The 16,867-nt window shown below is 33.9% G+C and overlaps 1 protein-coding gene across 3 annotated transcripts in view; it reads left to right on the top strand.

Moving 5' to 3' along the window:
- Csmd3 (CUB and Sushi multiple domains 3) overlaps nt 1-16,867 on the top strand; it is a 930,239-nt gene that overhangs the window by 627,561 nt on the left and 285,811 nt on the right. For all 3 annotated transcript variants that reach the window (XM_050162609.1, XM_050162600.1, XM_050162593.1), the window contains one exon: nt 13,044-13,213. In XM_050162609.1, the coding sequence (XP_050018566.1) occupies nt 13,044-13,213 (170 nt within the window). The remainder of the gene's footprint in view (nt 1-13,043; nt 13,214-16,867) is intronic.

Below are 16,867 nucleotides of genomic sequence, written 5' to 3'. Positions count from 1 at the left end.
AGATCCATGTATGTTGCCATACACAAAACTCAAGTCTAAAAGACTTCAACATAAATCCTGCCACAGTGAACCTCATAGAAAAGAAAATAAGAAATAGCCTTGAAGGCATGGGCACAGGAGATCTTCCTAAATATAATACCAGTAACCCAGTCACTGAGAACAACAATAAATAAATGGGACCTCCTGAAACTGAGAAGCTTCTGTAGAGCAAAGGATACAGTCAACCAGTCAAAATGGCAACCTACAGAATAACAAAAAATCTCCACCTACTTCATATCTGACAGTCAAATTATACAGAGTACTCAAGAAACTAGATATCAAACTATCAAATAATTCAGTTAAGAAACAGGATACAGATCTAAGCAGAGAATTCTCAATAGAGGAATATCAAATGACTGAAAGACACTTAAGGAACTATACAACATCGTTAGCCATCAGGGAAATGCAAATCAAAACGACTCTGAGATACCATCTTACACCTGTGAGAATGGCTAAGATCAAAAACAACAATGAGAACTCAAGAACATTGGCAATGGGTTTTTGATCCTACTGCATGAACTGGCTTTGTGGGAGCCTAGGCAGTTTGGATGCTCATCTTACTAGACCTGGATGGAGGTGGGTGGTCCTTGGACTTCCCACAGGGCAGGGAANCGGGGAGGGAAATGGGAGGTGGTGGAGGGGAAGAGTCAGAAATCTTTAATAAATAAATAAATAATTTAAAAAAAAAACAATGAAAGTTTATGCTGGAAAACTCCATTGTTGGTGGAAGTGCAACCTTACACAGCCACTATGGAAATCAATATGGTGGTGTTTCAGAAAACTGGGATTCAATCTACCTCATGACACAGGGATACCACTCTCGGGCATATACTCAAAGGATACTCGCTCATACTACAACAACATTTGCTCAACTGTGTTTTAGCAGCATTATTTGTAATACTCAGAACCTGGAAACAACCTAGAAGCTCCTCATCTGAAGAATGAATATAGAAAATGTGGTACCTTTATACAATGGAGTACTACTCACTGGTAAAAACAAAGACATTCTGAAATTTGCAAGCAACTGGATGAAAATTCTATTTTGTTATACTTACAAATTATCCATTTTGAATGCAATGTGATCCCAGACACCTGGGATTTAATTTAATTTCCGTAACTAGCATCTGGAATGAGAATACAAATCATGGCCTGTGTGCTGCTGCCAACCAACCTGTAGGATTAGATGGAAGGAGTCATGTGGAGGTGGAACGAAAATATTAGAAGTCATGAATCTGATAAGGATTGTGTCTTCAAGTAAAATGTGTACTTGCTTTTGATGCTTTGTTTTAACGTTAGCTTGACCAAGTCTGTCATCACCTAGGAAGAGAGAAGAGTTTACTATGTACACCTGTTTGGCCTCAATCCCCGAGACCCCTTCCTCAGCCTCTCAAGACCTAAGATCAATGGTGTATATAACTTGCCTGGTCTATATTCTTTACAGCTAAGGTTCAGCAATATTTATAAAACTAACATGCATTTTGCTTGCTTTTGTTTTTCAGATACATTTGTTATAGTATTCTTGTGACTCTTCATATTTCTGTGCTAACACTTGTACTTTCAACTGCTTTTCTTTAATATTATTTAAGGATTCTCTCTCTTCATTCCCACTTTAGCTGAATTTCTGTCAAATTTTTATATACACTTAGTTTTGTTGATTCTTTTATCTTTCTCCATTTCATATGTCATTTATTTATGTTCTGATATTTACTAAGACTATACCTCTTTTTATTGTTGTGTAATATTTTCTTAATGGGTACAGTTATGTTGCTCATTTAAAATTGTTTTCTGTTATTCCTTTCAAACTTTCATTTGTTCATCATCTGTACCCCATACATTAAGATCTTCTCACTTTCTTATTCATATCCCTCATTTTTTTATTTTATGTCCACATATAATTGCACTTTCTTGTTGGGCCTTCTATAAGATTTCAACACTTTATGTGATTCATCTTTGGTAAATTTATATATACATATACTGTGCCCAGTATCTCACTTCAGGATTTCCAATTAATTGATACATATATGTTCATTATGGTGTATAATAAGATTTAATATAGTCTTTTTTCCATCTATTTTTCTGTGTCTTTTTTCTCAAATATCTATCTATCTATCTATCTATCTATCTATCTATCTATCATCTATCTATCATCTATCTATCATCTATCTATTCATATACCTAGCTCTGCTTCAGTCTCTACCTCTATCTCTCCCTTTATTGACATACAAGTTTACAAATTTTAGACTACTAAATTGTTTTTTTGTTTGTTTGTTTGTTTGTTTGGGGGGTTTTTAGTTTGTTTGAGACAGGGTTTCTCTGTAACTTTGGAGCCTGTCCTGGAACTAGCTCTTGTAGCTCACAAAGATCTACCTGTCTCTGCCTCCCAACTTCTCAGATTAAAGGAATGTGCCACCACCACCCAGCTACTAAATAATTTTTAAGAGGGTTGTTAAGCATAATTTAAATATGACATCACTCACTCATACTGTGTTTCCTGATAGTTTGACCACGGAATTTTGTAACTGTCACCAAAATCAAGTATTATCAAAATGACAGAAAAGTAACAAGTTTTTGTGAAAATGTAGAGCAAGGGAATACCTACACACTGCTAGTGTTAATGAAAATTAGTAGAGTCTTCCTGGAAAAAAATATGGATATTCCTAAAAACAGAACCAACATACGATACAGAAAATCTTTTTCTATGTATATATATGAGCATGCGGTTTCTAGGTATCAAGTTAGCATAAATATGAACTAAAAGATGAAAGAAAAGAGAATTGCTATATATATTAAATAAAATATTGTTTCACCATTTGGAAAAATATTAAATTTCCTTTTGAATTCATCTTTTACTCTCTATTACAAACATGTGTATTCCAAGTGTTTGTAAATGTTCCCGTTTCTATCTGCTATTCATTTCTAGTTTCATGTTACTGTTGATCAGTCATTGATTGCCTCAAACTATGCTTGATTGTGATAGTTCTATGCATAATCAATGAAGATTTTTTTTATTGCTGCAGTTCTTACTTAGATAATAAAAGGACATTAAAACTTACCGAATAATTTATTCAGAAAATTAAATGACATGATTATAAACTTTCAATATTTATTAAGTGTTTAGAATCTAATACGTGGTTTATGCTAAAGAATTCTCAGTGTGCCCTAGAAAACAGTGTATATACTGGACCTGTCCGACGAAATGTTTTTTCTATGTTTGCTAAGTTTAGTTGGTTCATAGAGTAGTGTAAATATATTCTTCCACTGATTTTCTGTTTGGATTATTTGGGATTTGGAAAGTAAAGCATCCTGCATAGTTCTTGGATTATGACACTGCATGTTAGTCCAGTACTATTTACTAATTTACTTACTAATTCTGAAGTGTCTTATTTGTTTTCTATTGTATTGTTTTGTTTCCTGGCTTCAAAATCTCCTTCCCACTCACTGAAATCAGCTACAGTATTGTAAATAGGGAAAGATTTTTATAAGTTATTCAGCAGAGTCACTCACGGCTGCTGGGGAAGCCAGGCACTTCCAGAAGTAGCTCATACTATTCACATGAATCATGAGCTAAGACATGCTGTATTTTTTTCTTCTTAAAATTATTCAACTAAAAATATATTTAAACTTACAGAATTTTATACATGTATAATAGTAACAGAAACAACAACAAAACAGCACACACAGAGAAAAAACTACACACACATGCATAAACATGTATAGTTGTATGTCAGTGCTTATACTAATATAATAAAGGAACAAAGAGGGAATGCACGAATATAAAACAAAATGGCTTGGCAGGTAAAGGCTCTTGTGCAAAGTCAGATGACTAATGACTCAAGTTTATGCTCTGGAGCCGTCCTGTTGGAAATAGAGAGCCAATATCTGCCGAATGTTGTTGTCTTAACTCCCACATGCATACATATTGCTATGTGTGCATGCCCACCAGCACAAACTCCACTGTTACAGGAAGGGCCCCCTTATTCACCCTGGCTGCCTGGCTAGCTTAGCCCTGAAATAACCACACAGAAACTGTATTAATTAAATCACTGTTTGGCCCATTAGTTCTACTTTCTTATTGGATAATTCTTACATCTTAATTTACCCAGTTTCTATTAATCTGTGTATCACCACATGGCAGTGGCTTACCGGGTAAAATTCCCAGTGTCTGTCTCTGGCGGATCCATGGTATCTCCCTTCAGTTCCGTCTTCCCCACCTACCTAAGTTCTGCCCCATCAACAGGCTAGGGTAGTTTCTTTATTTATTAACTAATGAGAGTTGCATGTGGAGAGAAGGACCTCCCACACCACACGACACACAAAATAAATACATGTTTTCTATGTCTTTTCTTTACGCAGCCTATTAGTCAACTTTCTTAAATTTCTATTAAATCTGAGAGTTGGAATTAATCTATATAAAGGAATCATGTTTTGACCATCTAATCTATGAACTAAGATTACATTTCTTTATAAGTATATAATCAACTCAATGCAGAGGAAAAGGTTTCCATGGCACTAAGAGTGTTACAAAGTAATACTGTATAAAAATACATTTTGGACTAAAGAAAACTAAAATACTTTTCTTTTCAATGCAATAGAAATGGATATTCTTAAATGGAATTTTCTTCTTACCATGTAACAATCCCCTTGTCCTTGGCTCACCATAATTCTTCTCTTTCTTGAAAGTACTACAAACCTATTGCCCTGCCAGTTCAATGTTCTCTAACCATAAGAAACAATTCCTCCCTGAAGCTTTCTTCTCTGAGCTCTTACACTGTCTAATCAACAGCAGGGTGATTTACCTCACCTGCTAGTTTCCTGGTGAAAGTGAAGTCCTTGTACTGCAAGACAGTATATTCTGTTCATCTCTGGCTGGAAATATGTAAGAGTTCAGTGTCTAGGGTCAGGATAATATCCTGTTTATGTTCTTTTGGGCGTACTTGGCCACATTTACTGTCAAATATTCTTTAGAAATACAGGCTTGTTTCACTGAGACATTTTTAAAAATTACATGTAAAAATACAGTTAGCAGTTAAAATACTATTTGTTGAAATTTTGACACACATTAGATATAGAAGTATATAATATTTAAAATAGTCGTATTTGTAAATAAGGAAATATATGTTGTTAATGCCTTCTACAAGTGATACTTACCATATTTATTTCAAAACTGTCTAGTCTCTCCCCTGGCTTCCTGTCCTTTTTCTTCATGCATCTCTATGAAGTTAATGCTTTCTGGTCTTTCCCATGTCTAGAAGTGTATTTTAGATTGATGGAATATGAAAAATATTAGATATTGCTTTACATTCAGGAGATGGATTATTTTTTGTTCCCATTTTTTTCTTCTTATTTTAAATTGGTATCTGGTAAACAACATTTTGTCTATAGTGTGAAATATAAACCTCATAAGCATAAATAAATCTTTAACTTTTTAACATACTTCTTCACCTCACATACAATGCCCACATAGAGTTTTTAAGTTCAACATATACTTAATGTTGCTCCTTCTCAGACATCAGCTCTGGCTTTTTTTTTTCTGGTTCTAAAATAAATAGTCTTCAGGTTGTAAAACTCCTTTCTTTTCCTCTTTCTCTGGAGCTGTAATTCAAGCTCTCCCCATCTCTTGTCTGAGTTCTCTAAAACTCTTCTCTCTGTTTTCTAGCCGAAGGAAATCAAGGACCACAATTCATTCCTGCACAGAGCTGCAGTGGATTTCTTGAAGCTGATATATATTTTTCTCTGTTTAAAAATACCTACCAGGAATCACCATAAAAGTGCATGATGTATGACTGTAAAATACTTTGGATGGTGTGGCAGCTGCCGTCCCTCTTCATTATACCATCCAGTTCCACCCTTTTATATTTTATTTTTCAAAGTAACTCGGGAAGTTTCTCTGCATAAATTTGGATTGTCTTTGCAACCATTTGTTAGAATCACATCAAAACCAGCACAACCAAAATAAAGTCCTCATTTTTAATTGTTGTTATAAGCTATATTCTGTCTTTAAGAAGTTGCCACGTTTGGCCGGGCGATGCTGGCGCACGCCTTTAATCCCAGCACTCGGGAGGCAGAGGCAGGCGGATCTCTGTGAGTTCGAGACCAGCCTGGTCTACAGAGCTAGTGCCNAAAAAAAAAAAAAAAAAAAAAAAAAAAAAAAAAAAAAAAAAAAAAAAAAAAAAAGACGTTACCACGTTTTATATTATGTATATAGAGACAGGCATGTGTTGAGAAATGGCATGTGTAGAACAGAGGACAATTTACAAGATCTTTCCTCTTTCACAGTGTGTGTCTCAGGAAGAAATCCATCTCATCAGTCTTGGCCATCTATGTGGCCCTAAAATATGCACGGTCCTCATTTCTGTCATCCCAGCGTATTACAGAAATGTGCCACACTTTCAACTGCAAATTACTGCATGTGCCATTTAATGGTTTCATCTTTTCTTCTAGAGTGCCTGAAACATAAAGGCAAAGGCCTGATGCCCAAGAACTCATATGCATAGTCATATATCCACATTTATTGATAGTCATTTTTATTTCATTTCCGCTTTCTAGACGGGATATCATACCAAGTCTCCCATATGTTATAGTTATAGGTGTGACTCATCATACCCAGTTCATAGGTACTACTGTTATTACTATTTATGTATGATGACTCACTAAACACAATAAAATAGACCTTATTAAGTTATTATGGCAGAAATGTTGAAATTAAAATATCAGATTACAAAATCACATCAATTTATATTTAAGAATATTTGAACTACTAATTTTTTGATGTCTGAAATTCAAAAAGTACAAGTTAAAACTGTTAACACTGATTTATTTTAAAATCCATTTTATTTGTCCAATACACATAAATTTATAAGCAGCAAAAACTAGACTCAAGGTTAAAAGAAAAAGGACACTAACTTGGGAAGGGGTGGGGAGGTGTATGACTGTTAAAGAATCAGTGGGAGACAAAGGTTGAATATGAGCAAGCCACATTAGAAGAAATTCTCAGTTTCCTTTCTAATTTTGTTAATTCAGATATTCTATGTCTGTCATTTAGTTAGTTTGTATAAGGATTTGTCTCTTTTGTTGATCTCAAAGAACCAACTCTTTGTTTCATTGATTCTTTGTATTGTTTTTTGTTTCTATCACATTACCTTCCGTCTTCAGTATGATTATTTCCTGGTTTCTACTGCTCTCAAATATGCTCCCTTATTTTTGTTTAAGACCTCTCAGGTATGCTATTAAGTTGCTAATAGGAGAGCTCTCCTAATTTTTTTTTATGTAGGCATTTAGTACTATGAGCTTTTCTCTTAGCACCACTTTTATGGTGTCCAATAAATTATGTGTACATTGTGCATTCCTCTTCATTGGATTCTAGAAAGCCTTTAATTTCTTTCTTCCTTTCTTCTTTTTTAAACTTTCTTTCTTTCCTTTCTTTCTTTGTCCTTCCTTCCTTTCTTTGTCCTTCCTTCCTTTCTTTTTTCTTCCTTCCTTCCTTTCTCTCTCCCCATCTTGACTCTAGTCATTCAGTAGAGTTGCTCAGTCTCTGTGAGTTTATAGATATTCTGTTATTTCTGTTCTAAATCCAGCTTTATCCATGGTGGCCTGATAAGATTCATACAGTAATTTCAACGTTTTTTATCTCTTGAGACTTGCTTAGTGAAGAAGTATGTGATCAATTTTGGAGAGGGTTCCATGAGGTGCTTAGAAGAACGTGTATTCTTTTGTGTTTGAATGATAGGTGTAGTTGATATCAATTGGGTACATTTGGTTAATTACATCTGTTAACTCCAGTGTTTTTCTATTTAGTTTTTATCTACATGACCTGTCCATTTGTGAGAGTGAGGTACTGAAGCCTCTACCAATGTCTGAGGGTCTCTATGTGATTTAAGCTTTAGTAATGTTTCTTTTAAAAACTTGAGTGTGCTTGTGTTTTGAACATAGATGTTAAGTTTCAATGTCCTCCTGGTAGATTTTTGACTTGATGAGTATGTAGTGTTTTTGATACTACATTCTGATTAGTTTTGAAGACTATTTTGTTAGATATTAGAATTTTTACTCCAGCTTATTTCCTAGCTATATTTGTTTGGAAAATCGTTTTCCCAACCTTTACTCTGAGGTAATATTTATTTTAGATATTGAGGTGTGTTTCTTATATGCCACCAAAGGATAGATTTTTTTCACATTTATTCTGTTAGTCTGGGTCTTTTTATTGGATAATTGTGTCCATTAATGTTGAGAAATATCAATGACCAATAATTGTTATTTTGATGGTGATGGAGGTGGTGTGTGTGTGTGTGTGTGTGTGTGTGTGTGTACCTCTTTCTTTTGGTTTTGCTAATATATGTTTTTTTTTTCCCTATAATTCTATGGCTGTAGTTAGCCTCCTTTGTATGGAGTTTCTTTCTAGTGTTTTCTGTGGGGAAGGATTTGTAGATGGAAATGTTTTAATTTGACTTTATCATGGAATATCTTGCTTTCTCCATCTATAGTGATTGAAATTTTTAATGGGAATAGTAGTCTGGGCTGGCATTTGTGGTCTCTTACAGTCTGTAAGACAGTAAAGTGTCTAAGCACTTCTTGTTTTTAGAGTCACCATTGAGAAATTGGGTTTAATTTTAATAGGTCTAACTTATATGTTAATGGCTTCTTTTCCTTTGCAGCTTTCAATATTAGTTTCTTTTTATTCTGTATGTTTCTGGTTTAGGTTATTGTGTGGCCACCTATTGGTGGCCTCATCCAGTTCTTATTTGTGGGTCTGTGCCTAGTTCTAATTCTAATGTATTGTGTTATGTAGGGTTTGGTTGATATCTCTGGGAAGACTGCTTTTTTCTTCCTTCCTTCCTTCCTTCCTTCCTTCCTTCCTTCCTTCCTTCCTTCCTTCCTTCCTTCCTTGCTTTTTTGTTTTGTTTTAAATTTTCAAGATAAGGTTTCTCTGTATAACAGTCCAGGCTGTCCTGGTACTCACTTTTGTAGATCAGCCAAACCTTGAACTCACAGAGATCCTTCTACCTTTGCCTCCCAGGTGCTGGGATTAAAGGTGTACACAACTGACATCCAACTGGTCTGTTCTTCTCTTAAGGAAAACAGAGGAGCAGTGGATCTGGGAGGGGGGAGGTGTGACTGCAAGGAGTGAAAACTGCTATTTAGATGTAATTTATGAGAGAAGAATAAATTAAAAGAAAAAAATTCTCATAGAATAATAGAAATTATTCTTAAAACTTCTTAATATGTTGATGAAAGTTTTTGTTACACCCAGTCCCTCAGCCATTCAGTCCCAAAGAAACACATAGAGGCTTATATTAATTATAAAATCTTTGGCCTATTAGTTCAGGCTTATTACAACTTAAATTAACCCATAATTCTTGTCTATGTTTAGCCATGTGGCTGGTACCTTTTCTCAGTGAGGCATTCTCAACTAGCTTCCTCTGTGTCTGGTTGGTGACTGTGCCTCTCCTTTCCTCATCCCAGAATTGTCTTAGTTCGTTGCCCCATCTATACTTCCTGCCTGGTTACTTCTTAATTAGCATTTTATTAAATTAATACAAGTAACATTATTTTTTACAGTGTACCAAACTGTTATCCCACAGCACTGATAAACTGTTAAAAGAAGTTACACACATAACAGTTTCAAATGTACAATGCAATATTTTCCATTAGCCCTACCATTGTCTACACAACAATAGAACACTAAAAATCTAAATGAAGAAATAAAATTCTCATATTATCATTAAATACATAAGAATTAATATGTTTATACCCTCTAAATTTATTTAAGTATTAAAGAATTTGGGAGAAATTTTGTAATTGTCTAAAAATTGAACAAATGCAATATTAGTGCAGCTGTATCTATCTAGAAAGCCTATTAAAATATTCCTTAAGAATTATCAATGCATTAATGTGTTACAATTCATCAGGCGCCTCATTAAATAATTAGTTTCTAATAAAATGTTATATATCTTGAAACAAATAATTGCCATAAAAGACAAAAATTATAAAAAATAACTTTTTTGATCACAAACTTTTTTTCCTATTTTGCAACTGAATTTCCAAAAGTTCTTTGCTGGTTTAGGCAAAAATATGAAACTGTGTATTTAAAATAGATAGCGCCCAGATTTTTCTACCAGAGTAATGGAGATTAATGATGCAAGGGCTTGCCTGCTTTTTTGTAAGCAAAAAATATTGATATTCTATGGGATTGGCTGCTTTGTGAGCTTATCACTGTAGCAGTCACCCTTGTCACCAGACGTCTGCACATATCGCTCTTCTGCACCAGTCCAGCTGAGCTATATTTAGCAACATGCTAGATTGTTGTTGTGCAAGTCAAATGCATTTGTAAGTATACTAAAGTGAAATATGTTACATAAATAGAGATTTTTTTTTACAGAAATCATCAACAAATCATGTTTAGGCTAGAAGATGTATTGATAATTTGTATAGTTTATAAAGGTCAAGAAAAGTCCATTTTTTCTAAAATCATTTCCATAATATTCACAAAATCATGACATTTTGCTATTTTTAATTTATAGAATTTAAATTGACAACCTTAATTGAAATTAAATAAAGGAAATGTTAGAGTTTATTCATCATTAACATTGGAAAGGATGCTAGCTTTTATAAAACAAATATGCTTTAATCTTTGGGATAATTCTTCAATTCAGGGCAAGAAAAGTATGGCAGGGTTCGTTATTTTATTTTTCTAATATATATGGTATGAAACCAAATATACTTTATATACACAAATTGTTCATAATGATTAGTTTCTTGGGATTTTGTGTGCCTACAAAGGACTAAATTTTTAGTATTATATAGATATGCATTTATGTATAATATGACTTGCACATAAACAAAAACACAAAGTATCTCCATGAAGAAAGATGTTATTATAAGAATAGAAATATAAAGATCTTAACAAATAACTTATCCAAACCATATACCCAGGAAAAATGGGCCTAATTTTTCTAAGTCTTTAAAGGATGGAAGTGGGTGGTCCTCGGACTTCCCACAGGGCAGGGAACCCTGATTGCTCTTTGGGCTGACAAGGGAGGGGGACTTGATTGGGGGAGGGGGAGGGAAAGGGGAGGCGGCTGGGGGGAAAGAGACAGAAATTTTAAAGAAAGAAAGAAAGAAAGAAAGAAAGAAAGAAAGAAAGAAAGAAAGAAAGAAAGAAAGCTTATTTAAAAATCTCAGTCAGGGCTGGAGAGATGGCTCAGAGGTTAAGAGCACTGACTGCTCTTCCAGAGGTCCTGAGTTCAATTCCCAGCAACCACATGGTGGCTCACAGCCATCTATAATGAGACCTGGCACCCCCTTCTGGCCTGCGGGCACACATGGAAGGAATGCTGTACACATAATAAATAAATATTAAAAAAAAAGAGTCCAACTATCAAAACAATAATACAAAAACCCTTAAAAAATAAAAATCTCAGTCATAAACTATGAAATAAATGTAACAATACTTTGCATATAAGAAAGTATCTTTATAATTCTATGCTTCTAGAAAATGTATGCACTGACAGTCTGTCTACCACACACACACACACACACAGACACACACACACCCACACAAACACAGGCAGACTTCAGGTCTCCACAAGGACACAAATCTTCTAATAAGGTAGAGCATGAGATGAAGTCGTTGAATCTTCTCTATGAGGATGCACGTCTGTATGTGGTGCTCTCCTAATGCATGCTCTCTGTCGCTCAGAGTGGCCTGACTGATGGAGAACACAATAGTACTTGAAACACTAGAATTAAGCAAGAGTTAACTCAGGGAGACAAAATATCTTGCCACATTACAGCCATGCTGTTTTAAAGTTTTGTTATCTCTTCATTTGTAAGCTCATTGGGCTACCATGGATGCATAAGATATAATTGAAATAAATGTCATTGCAAACAATATAGGAAATAGCTTTTCTTTGTCTCCAACTTCAAGCACATTGTAAAAACGCTGTGATGTAGCCTCTCTTCCTGGCCAGTTATTATAAACACTCAGCATTTATTTTTATTGTTTCACACTTGTTACTTTTATTCTGCTTCTTCTGGACAGTTTCAGTTCTTCATTGGTGTGTTTTTCTCTTGATTTTTTTTTTTATGTTTAAGCATTTAAAAGTAAAGCATTTGATTGTCTTTCATCTTGTTGTCTTCATCTTATACTGTTCCCAGAAATTATTATTTTAAATTCTTATTCCTGACAATTATGGCTTGCTGGTTTGTTTTTTAGTTAATTGTGAACATTCAAATCAACCCTAAGGTATGATAGTGAAGTCAGCAACTAAATAAGGTAGAAAATCCACGGCAAAGATTTCTAAAGTGTATTTTAAAAGTACAGACTTGTTCAATTCTGTAATATTGCTGCAAGTCCTCTAGTTTAATATAGTAAGAAATATTTGTTCCATTTCCTCAAATTTGGTATGTAGAGTATACACCACGTAACCCAGAGGATCAGCAATTCTCTATAATGTATTGTGGAAATGCCTTACACTAAGAAAAGTTGCATGGTTCAAGCTTACTAAATATCTCTTATTATGCATTTGTAGACAACTATTGTGGAACTATTAAAAATGTAGTCTTGTCATTGAATTTCTTGAAAGGAAGGAATGTTGATTATTGGAAAGAGATGATCATTTAAAAACCTTTAAAGGCAAATTAAAGAAGATAAAATTGAATTCCGAAACAAAAAATTACTTTAATGCATTTATAAGAAATGCACAAATAGAAGTGACCTACTGAAGAAATTTTGCATTTTACTATTATGTGTACGAAGGACAGTGATACTATTTGGTGACAGCTGCTATAAATTCCCACACATAGATGTATCATCTCCAGGGCACCAGTTCCTCCTTCCCCTCCATCATTTGAGAGACACGTAGGTCCTCTTGAGCACAAAACTTTTCTGCACATAACCTCCTATTAGGATCTGGTTAAAACACAAAGCATTTACACTCCATAAACAGAATTATTTGGAAAACCTAATGCCTTCTATTAAACAGTGCTTCAATATTCTGTTTTACCTGCAGCGGAATGTGGTGCATCTGCAACAAATAACGAAGGAATTCTGCTTTCCCCAAATTACCCACTCAACTATGAGAACAACCATGAATGCATTTACAGTCTCCAGGTTCAAGCAGGAAAGGGCATCAATATTTCAGCCAGAACCTTTCACTTGGCACAAGGAGATGTTCTGAAGGTAAGGGGACGACTGTGCTGCCCTTTGACCACTTTTTATACTTTTCTACAAATGTTTACATTCATTTGTACATGTAATAAAATGTAAATTCATTCAACCTTTCATAAATACCATTCCTATTGTTACTTTAATTGAAGCGATATTTGCCTCCAAAGATTTTTTTGTGGTAAGAAATCATAAATTTTATGATATTTAAATATTTGTTTCACTATAATAAAAATAAGGAAATTTTATTGCAAAGTATCACATTCAAAAAATATTACATATTTTTAAAATAACATATGAATGTCCACTTCATTAGGAAAACTCATAATAGTAATTTGATTCATATGATGAGATCAGCTATTTTTGAAAATGATGGCTTTGATACCTATTAAGTAAATCTATCCTTTATTTGTATGTAAAGAACTTTCTAAATAATAATACTCATCACTTTTGTGTATATAAAAACTGAAAAAAATCAGTGTTCTATTTAGAAAACAATACTTAAATCATAATATTTAGTGTTAAATTGTTTGCATAAAAATACTGAAATAGTGAAATATCCTGCTACAGAATATATTTATAATACATATTTTCCAAGTAAATGTTTAAATTGTTACTTATTTGCTTTTTGTAATACAAATGTTTTGCTAAATATGGATTATAACAATATATACTATGTCTGCAAAATTATATTGAAACAACTGAAAAAAATTCATATTTTTTATCCTCAACATTTTCTTAAGCAATACAAGTATTTGAAAATATTTCCATTTTTACAATTTTGAAGCAAAATTACATTTCCCACATTGAAAGCAGCAGCAGGTTTTTGCTAAGCCTGTGAATATTAACTCATTGGTCATATCTTTTATAAAAATTATTTCCTTTATTGATATTTGGTAATTTCCAATGTGTAAGATTTGTATAGATTTATGAGAAGACCTTTGAAGTTCAATAATATATCTAATACTTACTTTAATTAGGGCTAATGAATGCACTCCTGTTTTGTTTATGTCCAGCCAAAAATTCACTGTCTCAAACCTTTCAGCTCCAATTCATTGTTCAGATTTTCCTGTTTAAATAATTTACATATCCTGCCAGGCAGGATAGCTCAAATTACCATGAGCACTCATGAGGCCATCAGTCAGATTCTCAGCACCTCAAATAAATAACACTTGCATTCTGTGTAATAGTGTTTGATTAAATTTAATATTGCAGGTGATTATTGTAGGCTAACAGTGAAATATATTAATGCAGAAATAAGGTAGTACTCCATTGTATAAATGCACCACATTTTCCTTATCCATTCTTCAGTTAAAGGGCATTTAGATTATTTCCAGGCTCTGGCTATGACAAACAATGCTGCTATGAACATAGTTGACCACACTTCCTAAATATAACCCCAGACACCAAGAGAAACAATTAATAAATTGGACCTCCTGAAAAGCTTATATAAAGCAAAAGACACAGTCAACAAGATAAAATGACAGCCTACAGAATGGGAAAAGATCTTCACAAACTCCACATCACACAACGGTCTGATCTCCAAAACACATAAAGAACTCAAAAAATGTTGGTCACCAAAAGAACAACTATGTCAATAAATCTTTTTAAGGTCAGTGACTGTATCTTCTTCAATCACTTTGATATTATTTGTTTTTACAAATCATTTTTATCTTTTGAAAATTTCAGGAAAGATATTTTGATCATATTTGCTTCCTCTCTTTAATTTTTACCCAGTCCATTCTGTGGGGGAAGGGTTGAGGCAGGGTTTCTCAGTATAGCGCTGGCTGTCCTGGAGCTCACTCTGTAGTTCAGGCTGGCATCAAATTCAGAGATCCCTTCCCCTCTGCTTCCAGAGCACTGCGATTAAAAGCGTGAGCTACCACTGCCAGGGCAGCCGTGATATTATCTCGTCACTGCTGCTATTTCTCAGAGAGTCCAGCATGGATAAGACTAGTGATGGCATTTTCCCCTAGCAGCTTGCAGAGAATCCTTTCAGTACTATGATAACTAACTAGGGAGTAAATAGAAAAGATTTTCATTTAGTAATGTCTTAGAGAAAATGTATATGGTGTCTTTTGTAACAAGGTCTTACCAATAAGCTCTGACAGGTGAGCAAGAGCAATGACAATACCCTGTATTGCTTCAGAATGTCTCCGAAATACTTTTGACCAGCTGACATCTCTCAAACCTGGCAGTGGGCTTTTAATTAGACTGGTTACAACTTAGAGAGTAGCATTATTCTCTATGAAGAGTAGCTCAGGTTTGCTAGAATGAGGGAGGGGAAGTTAGAGCAAAGAACAGATTGAGGAAACCAATAACTAATACTAGGATATCTGAAAAAAAAAACACAGAAAACATACTATTATGTTTCATATAAATTTCATGAAATTATGTACATTGTATAATTACATATATAGTATTCATATTGCATGTACACAAATTTCATATAATGTGTACTATATATGTATGTATATACATGGTTATATACACAGACACAAACATACATTAATTTATTTATTTAGACAATATCTCTCTCTCATTGACCCTTTAGATCAGCTATTAGTAGACTGTCTAGGCAAGAAGCTACAAGCTTTAATTTTTTCACCACAGCCCAGCACTGGGGATTAAGGTGTATGACCATTCTAGGTCCTCGTTCTTAGATGTCAAATATCTTAGCAACAACTGACATCTCTTCAACCCTTATTATGAACATCATTTTGGATATAAGTAGAACAGTTATCTACTGCCTTTATTACCAATACTGTATGGTTTTCAAATTCTAATTATTTTATGAATAATTAGGGCAGTATCATGAGGACTTCCTGTAAAATATACAGATGATTATTAAATATAGTTATTAATTAAATGTAGCCATAAAATTGCATTACAAATTAGATTGTGGTAAAATTACAATTTAAAACTTACTGTTAACTTATTTTTAAAAGAAAAATGATAAATATAATATGTACTTCCCTAATAATGACTAGTGTTCTTGAAGTATTGCATAAAAATTTGAAGAGTATTCCTTTAGAACAAGCTTCTTAAAGAAGTCTTGACAAGATTGGCAAAAATTCCTGTGGATTCATGCAAGCTGAAGTTTCACACTGAAAGGAATTCATTCACTGGTACTTTGTGAAAACGTAGATTTGAGATAACTTCTAAATTTCTCATAAAGGTTAGATTCAACCAAACTGATGTTGTGAGTCCCTGTGTCTCAATCTTGTGCAAAAGAAGAAACCTGGTCTTAACAAATCAGTATTTCGGTTATTTTAACCAATCTGATCTGAATCTTCTTAGTTTTTATTTCTTCCAATATAGATTGCTTTCAATAGACCTACTCTACTTCTTGGAACAGAGTGTTCCTGAGACTAGCATAGAAATGGAACGCCGTTATGACTGCTCAAATAAACCCTTAAGATAATTTGCCCTTAACAAGGCTATTGTGCTCACCATCTCATAGCAAACATCCTCTGCAATAGTGTCTTTTCCCAAAACCGTATTCCAATGACACCACTTTGATATTGGCCAGAGAACAGTAATTTTATAGAAAATTGCATGCATTACCCACCACAAAGTCTGGCCACGCTTGTTGTTTCCTTAATCAAGCAGCCTTGACTGTTGATGAATAACTGTATCTTGGGCATGATATCATAAATAGCTTCACAT

The sequence above is a fragment of the Alexandromys fortis genome, unplaced genomic scaffold, assembly GCF_014885135.2.
Source record: "Alexandromys fortis isolate MF-2015 unplaced genomic scaffold, M_Fortis_MF-2015_v1.1 scaffold_17, whole genome shotgun sequence".
Taxonomy (NCBI): Eukaryota; Metazoa; Chordata; class Mammalia; order Rodentia; family Cricetidae; genus Alexandromys; species Alexandromys fortis.
The sequence above is the reverse complement of the archived record's forward strand: the minus strand, read 5'-3'. Positions and strand labels throughout refer to the sequence as shown.